Genomic DNA, 17,257 nt, shown 5'->3' on the forward strand with positions numbered 1-17,257 from the left:
TCACAGATGCCGGGAGGTCAACTGTGATGGCGGAAAGGAAATATGTAACTGGGGGAGAGGAAAACACGGGGGAGCATACAAAATATTGAATCCAGACCATGCTGTCCAAGTCGAAAGTGAAATGAGAGTCATGGTGGGTGAGATCAGGTGCTGCATGCAGTGTGATCAGTGGGTGGACGGAGATGCCAGTCAGCTCAGATGGGCAGCTGAAAATGAACCCCAGCAGGCAGCATTGAAGATGTTCAGGACATTGAAGTAATTGTGATATGTGAAGGATTCGCATGTGCGGGAGGGTGCTTGCATGAGGCTCTGAAAGGCTCTGTAACATGCACACTTCTCCCTCCAGAATCACTCATTGGCCAGCTGCTCCCTCTGTGGTGACAGAGGACAAGGTTGAAGGGCTCACAAGCAAAGGGGACTCGAAGGGAGAGGACAGCCTCTGAGATTCCTGAGCGGGTGACCCAGGGGTGTCCAGCTGTCATTCCTCCTCCCTTTGGGTGCCCGGGGGCCCATGGCCTGACTCCTTGAGGGGAAGGAGCACCTGGAGGTATGTCGAGGTGCCCCCTTTCCTTCTTGCATTGGCACTGCGCTCACCCATGGCTCTCGTGATGGAGTGCAGGTCTGCACACATCTCCACGTTCTGCTGGACCAGGGTCTCCAAGATGTCCACCATCCTCCCCATGGAGACCTCTATACACGCACATCTGGGCACCACTTCATCAGAGAGCAGGTGGATGCGCTCCTCCAACTCATGTGCCACTTTGCTGAGGTCTTCCAACAGCTCTGTGTGATGTTCCCCCACCTTCCAGGATGAGTTGGAAGGCCAAATCTAGGCTCGTCCTCTGACTCAGACCTCACAGATGCCTGATTCCCAGCAGTCCTCCGAGTGCTGGGGAGCTCACACAAACCTGCCTCCTGCTGCTGCAGACATGCGTCCGTGGGCTGACCACCAGATTGTGAACACAAGCCTGCTCTACATCGAGGTGTGTCTCTCTGCAGGGTGTGGGTAAGCGTTGTGATGGGTCTTCTGGGCTGTTTATTTCCAGCTCTTCAATGGAGGACTCTCAGATGTTTACAGCACAGAAGCCCGTCGTGTCCGCACTGGTCAACAAAGATCTGACTACGCTAATTTTCCAGTGCTTGGTCCATAGCCCTGGAGGCTATGGCAACGCAAGTGAATATCTAAATACTTCTTAAATGTTATGAGAGTTTCTGACTCAACCACCCTTTCAAGCAGTGATCTCCAAACTCTCACCATCCTCTGGGTGAAAACATTTCTTCTCAACTTCCCTCGTAGCCTTCCATCTCTTACCTTAAATCTATGCCCCTTGGTTATTGACCCCTCTACTAATGGAAAAAGTGCCTTCCTATCCATCCTATCTATGCCCCTCATAATCTTATACACCTCTATCAGGTCTCCTCTCAACCTTCGCTGCTCCAAGGAAAACAACCCCAGCCTATCCAATCTTTCCTCAGACCCTCCAGCCCAGGCAGCATCCTGGTAAATCTGCTCTGCACCCTCTCCAGTGCAATCACATCCTTCCTAAAATGTGGTGATCAAAACTGTACGCAGTACAGCTGTTGTGGCCTAACCAGTGTTTTATACAATTCCAGCATAACCTCCCTGTTCTTGTATTCTATGCCTTGGCTAATAAAGGCAAGTATCCCATATGCCTTCTTCACCACATTAGATTCCTGAAGGTAGCAGGGCAGATAGATGTGTATATGAATGCTGAGGTCCCTCTGATCTTCAGTACTTTCCAGGGTCCTACCATTCATAGTGTAATCCCTTGCTTTGGAGCCCTCCCAAGTACATTACCTCACAATTTTCCAGGTTGAATTCCATTTGCCACTGCTTTGCCCACCTGACCAGCCCATTGATATCCTCCTGCAGTTTATGGCTATCCTCCTCACTATTTACCATCCTACTGATTTTCGTGTCATCCGTGAACTTCTTGATCATACCCCTTACATTTCAGCCCAAGGCATTTATGTACACCACAAACAGCAAGGGCCCCAGCACCAAGCCCTGCGAAACCCCACTGGAAACAGACTTCCAGTCACAGAAACATCCCTCTATCATCACCCTCTGCTTCCTGCCTCTCAGCCAATTTTGGATCAAATGTGTCACTTTGCCTTGGATCCCATGGGCTCTTACTTTCTTGACCAGTCTGCCATGAGGAACCTTATCAAAAGCCTTGCTAAAGTTCATGTAGACCACATCAAATGCATTACCCTCATCAACACTCCTGGTTACCTCCTCAAAAAATTGGATCAAATTTGTCAAACATGACCTCCCCTTAAGAAATCCATGCTGACTATCCCTGATTAATCCATGTCTCTCCAAGTGCAGATATATTCTGTCCCACAGAATTCTTTCTGGTAACTTCACCACCACCGAGGTTAGACTGACTGGCCTATAATTTCCTAGTCTATCCCTTCCTCCCTTTTTTAATAATGGGACAATGATAGCAGTCCTCCAGTCCTCTGGCACCTCACCTGTGGCTAGAAAGGATTTGAAAATTACTGCCAAAGCCCTTGATAACTCTACCCTTGCCTCTCTCAACAGCCTAGGATACATCTCATCCCACTTTTAAGGCTGCTAAACCCGCTAATACCTCCTCTCTCTTTATATCTTAATTTCCTGTAATATTTCACAGTCCTCCACCGTGATGTCTATACCTGCATTGTCCTTTTCCATTGTGAAGACCGACGCAAAGTATTCATTGAGGACTATGTCTTCCGGGTCCACACACAGATTACCTCTATGGTCCCTAATTGGCCCTACTCTTTCCCTAGTAATTCTCTTGCTCTTTATATATTTTTTAAAAATCCTCTGGGTTTTCCTTTATTCTACCCACCAATTCTTTCTCATACATTCTCTTAGCTTTCCTAATTTCCTTTTTAAGCTCCCGCCTGCACTTTATATACTCCTGTAGGGCTGTATTGAGTCTTTGGTATCTGCCATAAGCTTCTCTTTCTTTCTTAATCCTAACCTTTATGTCCCTTGACATCCAGGGTTCTCAGGACTCGGTCTCCCCCTTTGTCTTTACAGGAACATATTTGCCCTGTACCCTCGCTATTTCCTCCTTGAATGCCTCCCACTGCTCTGACACAGTTTTATCTGCAAATAGTTGCTCCTAGTCCACTTTGGCCAAATCGTATCTCATCTTAGTAAAATTAGTCTTTCTCCAGTTTAGAACTTTTATTCCCAGATCAACCTTATCCTTTTCCATAACTATCCTAAATCTGAGTTATGGTCACTATCTCCAAAATGCTCCCCTACTGATATGCCTTCCACCTGCCCGGGCCCATTTCCAAATATTAGGTCCAGAACTGCCCCCTCCCTTGTTGGGCTTTCTATGTACTGGCTAAAAAAGTTCTCCTAGATGCAACTTTTAAGAATTTTGCTCCCTCCCTACCTTGTACACTAAAATTATCCCAGTTAATATTTGGGTAGTTAAAATCCCCTACTATTACTGCCTTATTATTCTTACACTTCTCTGAAATTTGATTGCATATTTTATCCTCTATCTCTCCCTGATTGTTTGGGGGCATTTTGTACACACCCAACAGCGTGTTTTCCCCTTTTGCATTTTTTACTTCCACCCATATGGCCTCAGTTGATAATCCTTTCAAGATAGAGGTGTCCCCTTGGCTGGAGGTGAGGATGTAGATGGACCTGAGGGAATGGCTGACTGAGGGTGTTGGTCGCTTGGCAGAGCTCCCTGTGAGTCAAAGTAGAGATAAGTAGTACGTGGCAGCAAAGTCAAAAGCAGGGGAGAGAGCATTCACATTTGCGTTGTTTCAGGATCCTTTTGAGGGTGTTTGCCGCCAACTCACTATCACTACAGGCATGGTCCATGTCCTCACCAGTCAGTGCAATGGAACACTCCTCAAAGTGAGTGACAGGCCTAATGTTGGCCACTCGATCCCTGGTCTGGGACTACTCCTTGCTGATGTGAGCAGGCTTCTCCTGCATGAAAACAGATGGAGAGAGTGTGAGCAGGACACATGACACTGCGTCGAATGTTTGTGTGATGATTGGAGCTATGGACAGGATGAGGACGTGAGCTGGAGAGAATATGAGTCTGATGGAGATGTGAGGGTGTGTGTGAGAGTCAGTGGTGTTGTCGCTTGAGGTGTGAGATCCCTGTGGATGTGTGACTGGTTTGTGTGTGTGAGTTGAGAGTGATGAGAAGAGTGAATTACCTTGGTGGAATGGATGAGACCATTCATCCTGTAGAGGCACTGGATGGCTGTCTTCTTCTGCAGGGCATTCACTTTGCTGCCACCGTCTCCCAAGTCAGATTAATGAGGTTGCTGCCCATCCTGCGGCCAGAGCGGGGGTAGAGGACATCACAGTGAGCCTCCACTGTGTCCAAAAGACACGTCATTGAACCTGGAGCCTGCAGTCTTTTTGCCTTTCAGGGCCATGTCTTCTTTGCAGCAGTCATGGCTTGGAAGCGCTGAAAGGTATGCGCGTGGCTGGACTTTAAATATGGTGCCCAGTGTGATGAAGCGACAAGGTGATGGCCGCCTGCCTGCCATGGAAATGGCGTGTTTCCCGGGAATGCATAATTAATATGGCAGGTTCGGGATGATACAACGTGAAAAGCTGCCATTGCAGTTGTTGGGTAAACCGTCGTTTTACCTGCCTGCTGCTGCACTTAGTGCAAATCTTGGACAATTCTGCTCCTCATCTTATTGCTAAATGATCAGCTCCGTTTCCTGAGATTGTGCCCCGTGTTCATGGATTTCAGTAAGGCCTTTGACAAGGTCCCTCATGGCAGACTGGTACAGAAGGTAAAGTCGCACGGGATCAGAGGTGAGCTGGCAGGATGGATACAGAATTGGCTTGGTCATAGCAGACAGAGGGTAGCAGTGAAAGGGTGCTTTTCTGAATGGAGAGCTGTAACTAGTGGAGTTCCGCAGGGATCAGTGCTGGGACCTTTGCTGTTTGTAGTATATATAAATGATTTGGAGGAAAATGTAACTGGACTAATTAGTAAGTTTGCAGACGACACTAAGGTTGGAGGAGTTGCAGATAGTGAAGAGGATTGCCAAAGGATACAACGGGATATAGATCGGTTGGAGACTTGGGCGGAGAAATGGCAGATGGAGTTTAATCCGGACAAATGCGAGGTAATGCATATTGGAAGGTCTAATACAGGCAGGAATTATACAGTAAATGGCAGAACCCTTAAGTGCATTGACGGGCAGAGGGATCTGGGTGTACAGGTCCACAGGTCACTGAAAGTGGCAACGCAGGTGGATAAGGTGGTCAGGAAGGCATATGGCATGCTTGCCTTCATTGGCTAGGGTATTGAGTATAAAAGCTGGGAAGTCATGCTGCAGCTGTATAGAACCTTGGTTAGGTCACACTTGGAATATTGCGTGCAATTCTGGTCGCCACATTACCAGAAGGAAATGGAGGCATTGGAGAGGGTGCAGAGGAGGTTTACCAGGATGCTGCCTGGTCTGAAGGTTATTAGCTATGAGGAGAGGTTGGAGAAACTCGGATTGTTTTCACTAGAGCGACGGAGATTGAGGGGCGACTTGATAGAAGTTTACAAAATTATGAGTGGCATGGACAGAGTAGATAGTCAGAAGCTTTTTCCCAGGGTGGAAGAGTCAATTACTAGGGGACATAGATTTAAGGTGAGAGAAGAAAACTATAAAGGTGATGTGCGGGGCAAGTTTTTTACGCAGAGGGTAGTGAGTGTCTGGAATTCGCTGCCAGAGGAGGTTGTGGAAGCAGGTACGATAGTGGTGTTTAAGAGGCAGCTTGACAAATACATGAATAGGATTGGAATAGAGGGATATGGACCCCGGAAGTGCAAAATGTTTTAGTTGACGGGCAATATGATTGGAGCAGGCTTGGAGGGCCGAAGGGCCTGTTCCCGTGCTGTACTTTTCTTTGTTCTTTGTTCTTTGTTCTTTGTTCTATTCCCCAGCGAGCAAACAACTTTTCGATGTCTATCCTATCAAGCCCTTTCAGAATTTTGTATGTTTTAATGAGATCATCTCTCATTCTTTTAAACTCCAGAAAGTAGGCCCAATTTACTCAGACTTTCATCATAGGGCAACTCCCTCATACCAGGGACCAGTTAAGTGAACCTTCGCTATGCCACCTCCAAAGCAAGCACACCCTCCTTTAAATATGGAGACCAAAACTGCACATGGTATTCCAAGTGTGATCCCATCAAAGCCTTGTACAACTGTGGCAAGACTTCCTTATTCTTGTACTCCAATCTCCTGGCAATAAAGGCCAACATGCCATTTTCCTTCCTAATTGCTTGCTGCACCTGCATGCTAAATTTATGTTTCTTGTACAAGTACATCTAATTTCTTCTGAATATTAATATTTACAAGTTTCAAGCCTTTGAAAAATATTCTGCTTTTCTATTCTTACAACCAAAGTGAATAACCTCACACTTCTCCATATTATACTTCATCTGCCACCTTTGTTGTCCACTCACTTAACCTGTCTATATCTCTTTGGAGCCATCTTGTGACCTCCTGACAGTTTACATTTCTGCTTAGCTTTGTATCATCAGCAAATTTAGATACATTACTTTCTGAGGGAGAGAGAAAACAGGGGACTGTTGGCCAGTTAGCCTGACATTGTTAGTAGGCAAATTGCTAGAATGCTTTTTTTTCTTTCATAGGATGAGAGCATCGCTGGTAAGGCCAGCATTTGTTGCCCATCCCTAACTGGCCTTGAGAAAGTGGTAGTGAGCTACCTTCTTGAACTACTGCAGTCCATCTCATGTAGCTACACCTACAGTGTTGTTAGGAAGGAAGTTCCAGGATTTTGACCCAGCAGCTGTGAAGGACCAACGATTTACTTCAAAGTCATGAATTTGTTTGGCTTGGAGAGAATCTTGCAGGTGGTGGTAGTACCCTGTGTTTGCTGCCCTTGTGCTTCTAGGTGGTAGAGTTTGTTGGTTTGGAAGTTGCAGTCTTAGGAGCATGGTGAGTTCCCACAGTGCATTTTGTATATGGTAAACACTGCTGCCACTGGGTGTCATCAATGTGGGTGGGGTGCCAATCAAGTGGACTGCTTTGTCCCAGATGGCATCAGGCTTCTCAAGTGTTGGTGGAGCTGCTCTCATTCAGGCAAATAGAGGTATTCCATCACAATCCTGGCTTAAGCCTTAGAGATGGTGGACAGGTTTTGGGGAGTCAAGGGATGAGGTACTCGATGCAAAGTTTCCAGCCTCTGAGTGGGCAAAAACTTGGCAGATGGAGTTTAATGTAGGAAAGTGTGAGGTCATGCACTTTGGTAGAAAAAATCAAAAGGCAGACTATTATTTAAATGGAGAGAGACTCCAAAAAAGTGCAGCAAAGAGGGGTCTGGGCATTCTTATGTGTGAAACGCAAAAAGTTAGCATGTAGGTGCAGTGAATAATTAAGAAAGCAAATGGAATTTTGGCATGTGTTGCTAGGGGATTGGAGTTTAAAAATTGGGAAGTCTTGTTACAACTATACAGGGTGTTGGTGAGGCTGCACCTGGAGTACTGTGTGCAGTTTTTGTCCCCGTATTTATGAAAGGATATACTGGCATTGGAGGCAGTTCAAAAGAGATTCACTTGGCTGATTCCTGGGATGAAGGGATTGACTTATCAAGAATGGCTAAACAGGCTAGGCCTTTATTCATCAGAGTTTAGAAAAATGAGGGGTGATCTTATTGAAATGTACAAGATTCTGAGGGGGCTTGACAGGGTAGATGCTGAGAAGGTGTTTCCACTATTGTGGGAATCTCGAACTAGGGGACATAGTTACATAATAAGGGGGCACGCATTTAAAACTGAGATGCTAAGGAATTTCTTCTCTCAGAGGGTAGTGAATGCTTGGAATTCTCTACCCCAGAGAGTTGTGGAGGCTAGATCACTGAAAGTATTTTAAGAGGAGGTATATAGATTTTTGAAATATCGGGGAGCTAAGGACTATGAGGAGCTGTCACAAAAGAGGAGTTGAGGCCTGGGACAGATCATCCATGATCTTATTGAATGGCAGGGCAAGCTTGAGGGGCCGAATGGCCTTCTCCTACTCCCATTTCTTATGTATTTATTATATAGGCCCTCGTTGAGACAACACCTTGAGTACTGTGTACAATCTTGATCTCCTTATCTAAGGACGAATATACTTGTCACAGAGGGAGTGCAATGAAGGTTCACTGGACTTAATTCTTGGGATAAGAGGTTGTTATGTGAGGACAGATTGAGTGGAAATAGGTCTATAGTCTCTGGATTTAGAAGAATGAGAGGTAATCTCATTGAAACATGAAATTCTTAAGGTGCTTAACAGGGTAGATGCTGGGAGGATGTATCCCCTGACTGGGGATTTTAGAACTAGTGATCAAAGTCTCATAATAAGTGGTCGACCATTTAGGACTGAGATGAAGAAAATTTCTTCACTCAAATGGTTGTGAGTCTTAGAAATTCTCTACCCCCAAGAGCTGTGTATGCCAAGTTATTGAATATATTCAAGACAGAGATCATTAGATTTTTGGATACTAAAAAAATCAAGAGGTAGTGAAGGAAGGTGGAATTGATGAAGATCAGCCATGATCTTATTGAATGGCAGAGCAGGCCAGAAGGGCTGAATGGCCTATTCCTGCTGTTATTTTTTATGTTCTTATGGGACCTATGGGACTATTCAAAATCCACGTGCTAAGGCCATGCTGCACAATGTGAGGAGATGCAGTATCCTGATTAAAATGGACACCCCAGAGGCAGAAGTCATCACTGGTATTTCAGCATAATATATCCCACTAAACAATTTGATCTGAGTAATTATTTAACATTTAGCACATAGGAAATCATGGAAGGTATTTATTTTAAAAATTCCCCTAATGAAAAATACACGTAAATAGTATACATTACTTTTATAATGTAATGAGGATTAATAGGCGGAATTATCTGCTATGGATTCTACGTATTGTGAACAGATTAGAAAACAAAAATCAATTACCTTCACAGCTTGGATTTGGGATCCATCCAGATGCTTGACACTTTACTGTACCTGAGCGTGAAGGTTTGTAATTTTTCTCACAAGTGTAATTCACTTCTTCGTTGTGGGCGTACATCCACTTGCTAGTTAGGAAATTACCATGTTCTATTTGTGTAATTCTGCATACTATGGCTGAAAAAATACAATGATAGGTTTTGCTACAGCGATAGTAATAACTCCACAATCGCTATCTTCATTTATAAAAGAGATTCCAATTGTTTTGAAAGGTGTAAAGATGGGGATATCTGCATTACCTCAGCTGATGGGGAAAAATGAGTCACACAATTGATCTCAATGACTGAATATTCAAATTAACGCTACAAGTAGTCTTGATATTTTATTTAGCAGGAAACTTTTACAAATAAGAGTTGTAATTTTTTTTACGTTGGATTACATTACATTGCAAATGATATATGTGGGGTCAGAACAATTGCAGAGAACTTGCACCAAAATTGGAGACTTGGGAGACACACATGGACACTACTCAGTCTCCCATGAAGTGCTGTGAGTACTCAGACTCCAAATTCAGATTTGCTGGAGATGATTTTGCTCACACCAGAATGATAGCAAGATTTGGCCTTCCTTTAGCCTGTGCCTGTAACCCTGGCTGATTTCCTACTCATTAAAATGGTTTTTCTGGCACAGGTTGGGAGCCTGCCTGCATTGGAAGCAGAGTGGAAGGAAATTTGGGCAAGTGGCCTTGGATACTAGTCACAATGCAGCAGGGCATCCAGTCTGAAACGCAGATGGATTTTTTTTAATGAAAAAAAAATTCACATGGAAAGGAAATTGAATTAGTCACCATGCAATCATCTCAACTCTCTTCAGGGCATTTAAAATTTCAATATCCCTTCTGGGTACTACTCCAAGAATGCATGGAGTTTTCTCGTGGTGTCCAGTGTTGCTATGCCCAGAGGCAGACCCAATCCACAACACCACGACCTCCATCATAGGTAGGGCATGGAGACAGGTTCTAAATCCACCCCAGCCAAAATGGGGATCAAACCCCATGCTGTTGGCACCAATCAAATCCAAACTGCTGTCCAGCTGCGGCTACATACATATTGTAGTTGGGATTGATTAAATAGAGGCACCAATTTTCTTTCCATCACATGGAAGAACAGGAATTTCTCCCACTCTTACCACCCACATGGAGTGTGTTGAAAGGATTTACAGGTTGGTACTCGACCTGTTTGACTGTGTTATGAATGCACCTTCCTTGGCCGTGAAGTCCTGGAGTGGGACTTGAACCTAGAGCTTCTGGCTCAGAAGCAGGGACACTATCAACACAAGACCTCCCTAGGAAATGGATGGCAGAGGACAATTCCTGAGGGAAATTGCCCCTCCCCACACATATTTGAAAGGGAGCAGATGGTCCCTTCTGACTCTAGAGATTCACTATTACAGCCATCAATAATCTAGTCAGTTACATTAGATCAAAGTTGTATATTCAAATAAGGCACTGATGTGAAATATGGAAAGAGACCCTGGAGCTTGTATGGTCTTATGTTCTGAAATACTATTTTCCTGCAAATTAGTCTTTTGAAGTGGCTGTATAATTTTGCAAGGCCAACATCAGCAACTGATGAAGGCACAGAAGAATGTTAACTCTGAAGGCAACATTGAATTAAGTTTAAGTTCACCCTTTTGTTTAAATTACACCACAGAAGACTTAGTAGTGGTAGGATGGCGGCTACAGCCAGGATAACAGGAAGGTAGGTTCAAAATCATACCTAGGTGTAGTTTAAGAATGAAGCTTTCTTCTAGCTCATGGTGCAATAAAGGTATGGGCCAGATCAGAAGCAAGATGTGGTGTACAGTCCAAAAGCATCTCTTGGCTAAATTGAAGCTATTAATTAATAACAAATTAATCTGCTTACGTGAACAAATCGGTAGTGGATTCCATCCAAATTTACCGCATGTAGTTTGTTGAATGTTTTCAGGTCTATAATTGCGATTGCATCTATATTTTAGTCTTTGAGAATATTTGAAAACGCGTTGTTTGCTCACCACACGCCCATTGGATATAGTTGGTATCTTGCATTCCAATTCTGAAAGGGAAAATTACTGAAACTGTTTGATTAAGATTTTGAACTAATTAGAATGTTTAAAAAATTGTGAGCTTAATCTTTGCTATATACCAAAAGAGAATACCAATCTGTCTCAATGCTGAATTTATTAATTTTACTCACATAGCAGTTATTGCACTCAAAAAAGTAGCAATTTTGAGATGATTTTGACACAGTGTGATGTAAAGTTTATTTATTTACAGGCATGTTATGCTGATCAGTTTATTAAAAAAAGAAACACGAAGGGGTAAAAATTGGTTATGTCCCATTTTCAGGTGCAACAAATAACACACAAGCAGCACACATACCCCAAGCAGGATGGCTAAAGCTCACACAAAATTATACCATGAACCTCATGATTTGAATGAGCTGCTGTCATCAAAGCCAACCCATCCATTGTAAAGGGTTCAATTGATATGGTAGGTTCTAAAGAGAGTTGTGAAAGGACATTGTGGCGGAGGTTTGGGGGCGGTTATGGGGTGGGAGGAGGGAGCGCGGTTTGTGATCACAAGTTGGACGTAGCCCTTAGAAAAGCTGTAGAGGCACGCAAAGTATTCCTGCCTTTAGGTGCACAGGAATGTGTTTAAAATTTTAAAAACTTACATTCTTGTTGGCAGCTCCTGCATAGTCCATTGTAACCATTGGAAAACCCTGAATGGTGCAGGCCCCGGGCTTGCTGATCCTCACTGACCTATTTAATGCAATAGCCTTGAAATGTTAAGTCCCTGATTTACATATGTGAGGCATTTAATGCCTGTTTAAGACGAGTGCCATGGGCACCTGGACAGCCAAGTAAAGCAATCTGGCAGTGCTTGTACCCCTGGCATGAATCAGGAGCAGGACATTTCTCCCTAAAATTAGCACTCTTTGCCACAAATTGGGTGCAACAAATTCTACTTTCTACCCCAAATAGTTTTACCACCAAATACTAAACTTAATGGTGGTTGATTTTGATAATGAAATACATCTGCTGTAAGAGTGCTGTGTATAAAATCAATCATATTTCTGGGGAGGTATATATATATTAGATTGCCAAAGCATTGTTAGCAAGTCCCCTGTCCATTCATCGCCCTTGCTCCAACGGTCTGGAGACAACTGGACTTTGAAATTAATGAAAGATGAAAAATGTACCATGCAACTGCACTCTGAACGACTTTTGATAGGAATTTGGTAAGATTCTTTGGCAAAAGAAACAGAGTCAACTGCAATTTTAGCTACTGTACACAGACTGGTGGCATTGGGAAAACATTGTTCATATTGTCTGGAATGATCGATGTTCTAGACTCAGTAAAATCTTCCTGCTGCATTAGAATCTCCTTGCATAATGTTCTTCAAAGAGACTAAGATAATTTATCCTTAAGTCCTATACGTTCTTCAGCTCATCTAAATCAGTCCATATTTATCAAATATAAGCTATATTAGTTATGTCAAGCAAAATACTGGTGCGAAATGACACAGAAAATTCTGTGCAATCCACTCTTAGTTGGTCTACATTCTAAAGCTGACAAACAATCATACTAACTTCTGATTAGGTTATTCTATTACTGAATAATTGATTAAATTAGCAAATGTGTTGCTGCATAGGGGAAAAGTAAAAGACTACGTGTTGTGCAGATTGCAGATCCTCAACTTTTCTGGAAATAAAGGTAGTATATTGTGTGGTGCAGATCCATCATAATGCTTCAAGATCTTATGTCTGGTCTAAATTGAGTTAGGTGTTCTCAAACATGGAGGCAATGAGGCACGATGATTGATCACAAGATCCAGACTACAGAGAGGGAAAAATAATCAGGAATCTTGACCTTTACTGCTTTCCAATGACTCCTGCGAAGTGTGTGACACTGAAACAAACCTAGCAGTGATGTCCCCTGAGATTAAATAGTAACCTGATGTTCACCATCTAGGATTGTACATGAAGTTTAATTTGGGGAGTCATGCTCAAAGGGTATGAGTCAGAAAGCCAATGTTGCACTGTTATACCCTTATGTTTGATCTATGTTTCCTTCCAGCATGTTCCTAGCTATAAATGTGCAGCTATAAATATTAGACCTTACCTTTACATTGAGGAACTGGATTACTCCATGTTCCGTTTGCTAAGCAGTATATTTCCTTGGCACCTTGAATTTCCAGATGTGGAGAACTGCACTCAAATTGCAGGGCAGAACCAAAAGGAAAATCCTGGTCAAGGTCAAATGTCCCTGACACAATGATCTTTCCATTTTCTGGTTCTTTCACGGCGGGGCAAGTCTGTACTGTAAAACAAATTGAATATTGCAATTATTGTGATATTGAATCTGCGATGTTCCATTCTTACCAACGTGAGTACAGTTTGCCATTTTCATCTGCAATATTAGAATGCCAGCTTGTTTCCAATGAATCTTAACTGGTTTAATAGTAAAACCACCAGAAGAGACACAACGGGTGTCATTTACAACTTAGTCAACTGGGCTGTAACCTGGGAAAGTGGGTTATCCATCCCTTTTAGAATCTGCAATGAAAATTAGGTGGGTTCTGTAATGGGCAGGAGATCCGCTCTGCCAGATGACCGCTCAGAAAGCGAATGTAAAAATGCTCCCTGATTGATATTATCTGGCACTTGATAATAGAATTTATGCAGTGGTGGCACGAGTGGTATTTTCCACTAATAGGATATTGCTGTCAGTCCAAAAAAATGTTCTGCCTACCACACAATTGAGTAATGTTGTGTATGAATTTCAGCGCTGTTGCAATGCCAAGTAAGGGGGCCATATGTCGAATGATTGGTTGATCGAATCAAACAACATGTTCCTCTAGCTGTTTGTAATAGGCTGAGTACAGACCGTACTCAATCAGCCTGTGCTTGCAAAACCCAAAACCAAATGTCTACTGTTTGATGTGATTCTACGATTGGGCAGAACTTACTGAACAATTCTGAGTGCACTAATAGCTACACCATAAACAAATTTAAGATGATCAGTTGAGCTCATAATGTGGCTCATTTATGCTTGCTTGAAGGAACATGCGTTCATATACAAGGACCTGTTGTCCGCAAACAAAAGGAATCTGTTTAAGTCTTGCACATTTTTTGAATATGGAAGCTTGAGGAGCCTATGATTCCTGTTGCTTTGTCCATGGTATACCTCAGCCAATTAGAGTCAACTTGCCAGCCAATCAGAACCTCTTTTCTCCTATAGTATAAATTGTTGTGATCATTTGAAATATAGCATTCTTGCATTTGTGCAAGAAGAAGAGCTTCGGCGACATGTCTCTCTTTTCAGTGTTATTCAAGTTCTGTACTACCAAGTGACTGTTAATAGAATTTTAATGCAGATTCTCTAGGCGAACAGAGCGTCAGTGGAGCCCAGCAAGTTTATATAGTTTTGATATAGCTGAAGACATAACCTGCACGTTTAACACTTTGAAGATGGAGGTAAGAGGATTATTAAAAAGCGTGTGCTGATGAAAATCCAACCTTGAGGTTTCTAAAGTAGAGGGAGGTTTATAGAGGAAGAGATGGGTGATGTTTTGGAAATGCAAGAAAATGGTCAAATTAGATAATGAATGAGTAAATTGAGCTCAGGTTTGTGCTTATACCTGCCTTTTATGAGCATTTACGTGTATTCTTAAAAAAATCGTTACGTCACATGCAACGTGATAAGGCCCTCGCTCCAGCGAAAATGGGGTCTGTTTAAACTCAGCATTGAGTTCAAATGGCCCTGCTGGATTTGGGTATCCCCCATGTGTGAGTCACGTCTCACCCCTGTTCCCCTACCAGCAAAAATAGGATCTGTTGGAAATTGGGCATGGCTTCTGGATCTGGGATCCCGGTCCATTTTGGATGAGCTGTGGGGTCCCCATGTCTCTGTGAAAATCTAGGCCCATGTTTCCAATGGTGCCATTAGAGAATAGCATGTAAATGGTAAAAAGTGGGACTTACAATGTGGTGATGTTGAGTACAGAAGAAACAACCAATTAAGGAAATGCAATGTTGATAATGCAACAGGTAAGTGTAGAAAAAGGCAGAGCATGCTATAGAGGTGGACTTTGGAGGAAAGACAAACCAGAACACAATGGGCCACAATCACACAGCTATGTTTTCAATGCTGTGGCTGATTAAGGGACAATGAAGAGCATAATTGCAATGCAGTGATCATTCAGGACTATAGAAACAAAAAGAAGGTGGTAGTAGGACAGAGTCGAAGTGTCTTCCTGAGAAGATAATGACCACAGTTTTGAAAGTTATACAAAACCAAGCAGGAAGATTGGGACACATTAGTTTGGTTGTCAGCAATTATGGAACTAAGGAAGGGGGCTGTGTGATTAAGAGTTGGAATAAAATAGCAAGTTTCATAAATGAGAAGTTCAATAATGATGAGAGGGAGGATGGGTGTGAAACATAAGAGAGTGTGTATGATCAAATTTGAGGAGAGTGGGAAGGGAACTGGAGAAGAGGAATGCTCAGACATCACACAAGGAAATTCCATGGGCCCCTCACAGTTGGTATCCAAACTGAAGAACAAGTGGGCAATACTTTGTCAACTTTTTAAATTTATTTTGAAAAAGAGGCATTTAGAGCTGATCCTGCTCTCAATAATTTTAGAATACAAAATGGAACAGGAGTAACCAAACAGCTTAAGCTGGATCAACCATATATTGCCAATGGATAGCCGTTTGCACATGCAAACCTGCAGCCTGCTGTTTTGAAGTTGCTATGACGACAGACTGTCAAGGATACCGGTTGAGATTGGGCAGAGTTGAAGCAATTTTGAGGAAGGTTAATACATTTCTGTCCTCTTGGATGGTGAGCCAATGATAAAGAAGAGTACACTTTTATATAGAACATATATTAGAAATAACCAGATGATTATTAAATGAGTAAATAATTGTAATATCTTACAACTATCTCTAACAAACATGATACAGCTTTTAAAAAATTTTTTCCTTACCTTCACAATATGGAACAAGACCAGTCCACCCAGTTGCTTCACAATTGCGGTAATTTTTTGTGCCCACCATCCTATATCTTTAAAAGGAAGCAATAAAATAAATAATTTCTTTCGAAGGAAAGAAGGATTTGCATCAATATAGCAGTTTTCACAACCACAGGATGTCTCAAAGCACTTCACAGTCAATTAAATACTTTCTTTGAAGTATATTTACTGTTTGAATATAGAAAACGTGACAGCCAATTTGCACACAGCAAACACCCACAAATAGTATTGTGACAATAACCATATAATCCATTTGTGTGATATTAATTGAGGAATAACTATTGGCCAGGGCACTCGGGGTAACTCCTCTTTTTCAAAACAGCACTATGAGATATTTTACTCCACCCAAGCAAGCAGATGGGGCCTCTGTCTAACATCTCATCTGAAAGATGGCACATCTCCGACAGTGCAGCATCCCTCAGCACTGAACTGGAGTGTCAGCCTAGATTTTTGTGCTCAAGCCTGGAGTGGGTCTTGAATCCAGAACCTTGTGATTTGGGGGAGTCGAGAGTGTTACCCACTGAGCCACCATTAGCACTTTGAAAGCAATGGATGTAACCAAAGATATACAGAGACACAGGCAGGTAGGGTGGGGGGGGTGGGTAGCGGTTGGGCAAAATACATTGTAGCCGGTCAGCTGCCCTAACGTGCGATATTTGGCCAACTATGTAAGGTGGTCATGAATTCATCTACTGTTTTGGTTTCTTCTTATTTCCTTCAATTAAATTTAGCTTTTCAAAAATAACTAAATGCACTAGTGTGCAGACAAAAATATTTCACCAATTTCCTGTCGTTCTTAGAATATTGAAGGCAATGCTTCTTTGCCCATTGAATATATGAGAAATCTTCTAATTTAGTTCTTTCTTATTAGCCTGAAACAATCCAACATCTTTCACATACATTTCACATCTATACAGGCTGTTGGCTTACTTAAATCAAACTTTCCTGGATTTCAGCATTACTCTATCATGCTATGGCAAACTATGGCAGAGCCAGTGACAGACATTCCAGCTGGGATTTTGGCAGTATCGATGCTTCATTATCCCACCTGTCCATGGATATTTAGAGTCTGAGGGGGTTATGTTGATTAGTTTATGGAAATGTGCACAGGCATGCAACACATGAATTAGCAAAGCTAGTTCAACGTAATGCAGACAGCATAGCAACTTCAGGCTGCCAGCCAGTTGTAATGTCTTCTAC

At 42.6% G+C, this 17,257-nt stretch overlaps 1 protein-coding gene and 1 long non-coding RNA gene across 2 annotated transcripts in view; both read right to left on the reverse strand.

The window, feature by feature from the left end:
- Nucleotides 1-17,257, reverse strand: part of LOC144692655 (uncharacterized) — a 169,190-nt gene that overhangs the window by 93,052 nt on the left and 58,881 nt on the right. The window lies entirely within an intron of this gene.
- The window catches only part of LOC144692652 (complement factor H-like), a 137,469-nt gene that overhangs the window by 90,296 nt on the left and 29,916 nt on the right, over nt 1-17,257 (reverse strand). The window contains exons 4-7 of the mRNA XM_078561728.1: nt 16,013-16,089; nt 13,142-13,339; nt 10,899-11,069; nt 8,980-9,150 (exon numbers count right to left, since the gene is read on the reverse strand). Coding sequence (XP_078417854.1) covers nt 8,980-9,150; nt 10,899-11,069; nt 13,142-13,339; nt 16,013-16,089 — 617 coding nt within the window. The remainder of the gene's footprint in view (nt 1-8,979; nt 9,151-10,898; nt 11,070-13,141; nt 13,340-16,012; nt 16,090-17,257) is intronic.

Source organism: Cetorhinus maximus, chromosome 17 (assembly GCF_964194155.1).
Source record: "Cetorhinus maximus chromosome 17, sCetMax3.hap1.1, whole genome shotgun sequence".
Classification (NCBI taxonomy): domain Eukaryota; kingdom Metazoa; phylum Chordata; class Chondrichthyes; order Lamniformes; family Cetorhinidae; genus Cetorhinus; species Cetorhinus maximus.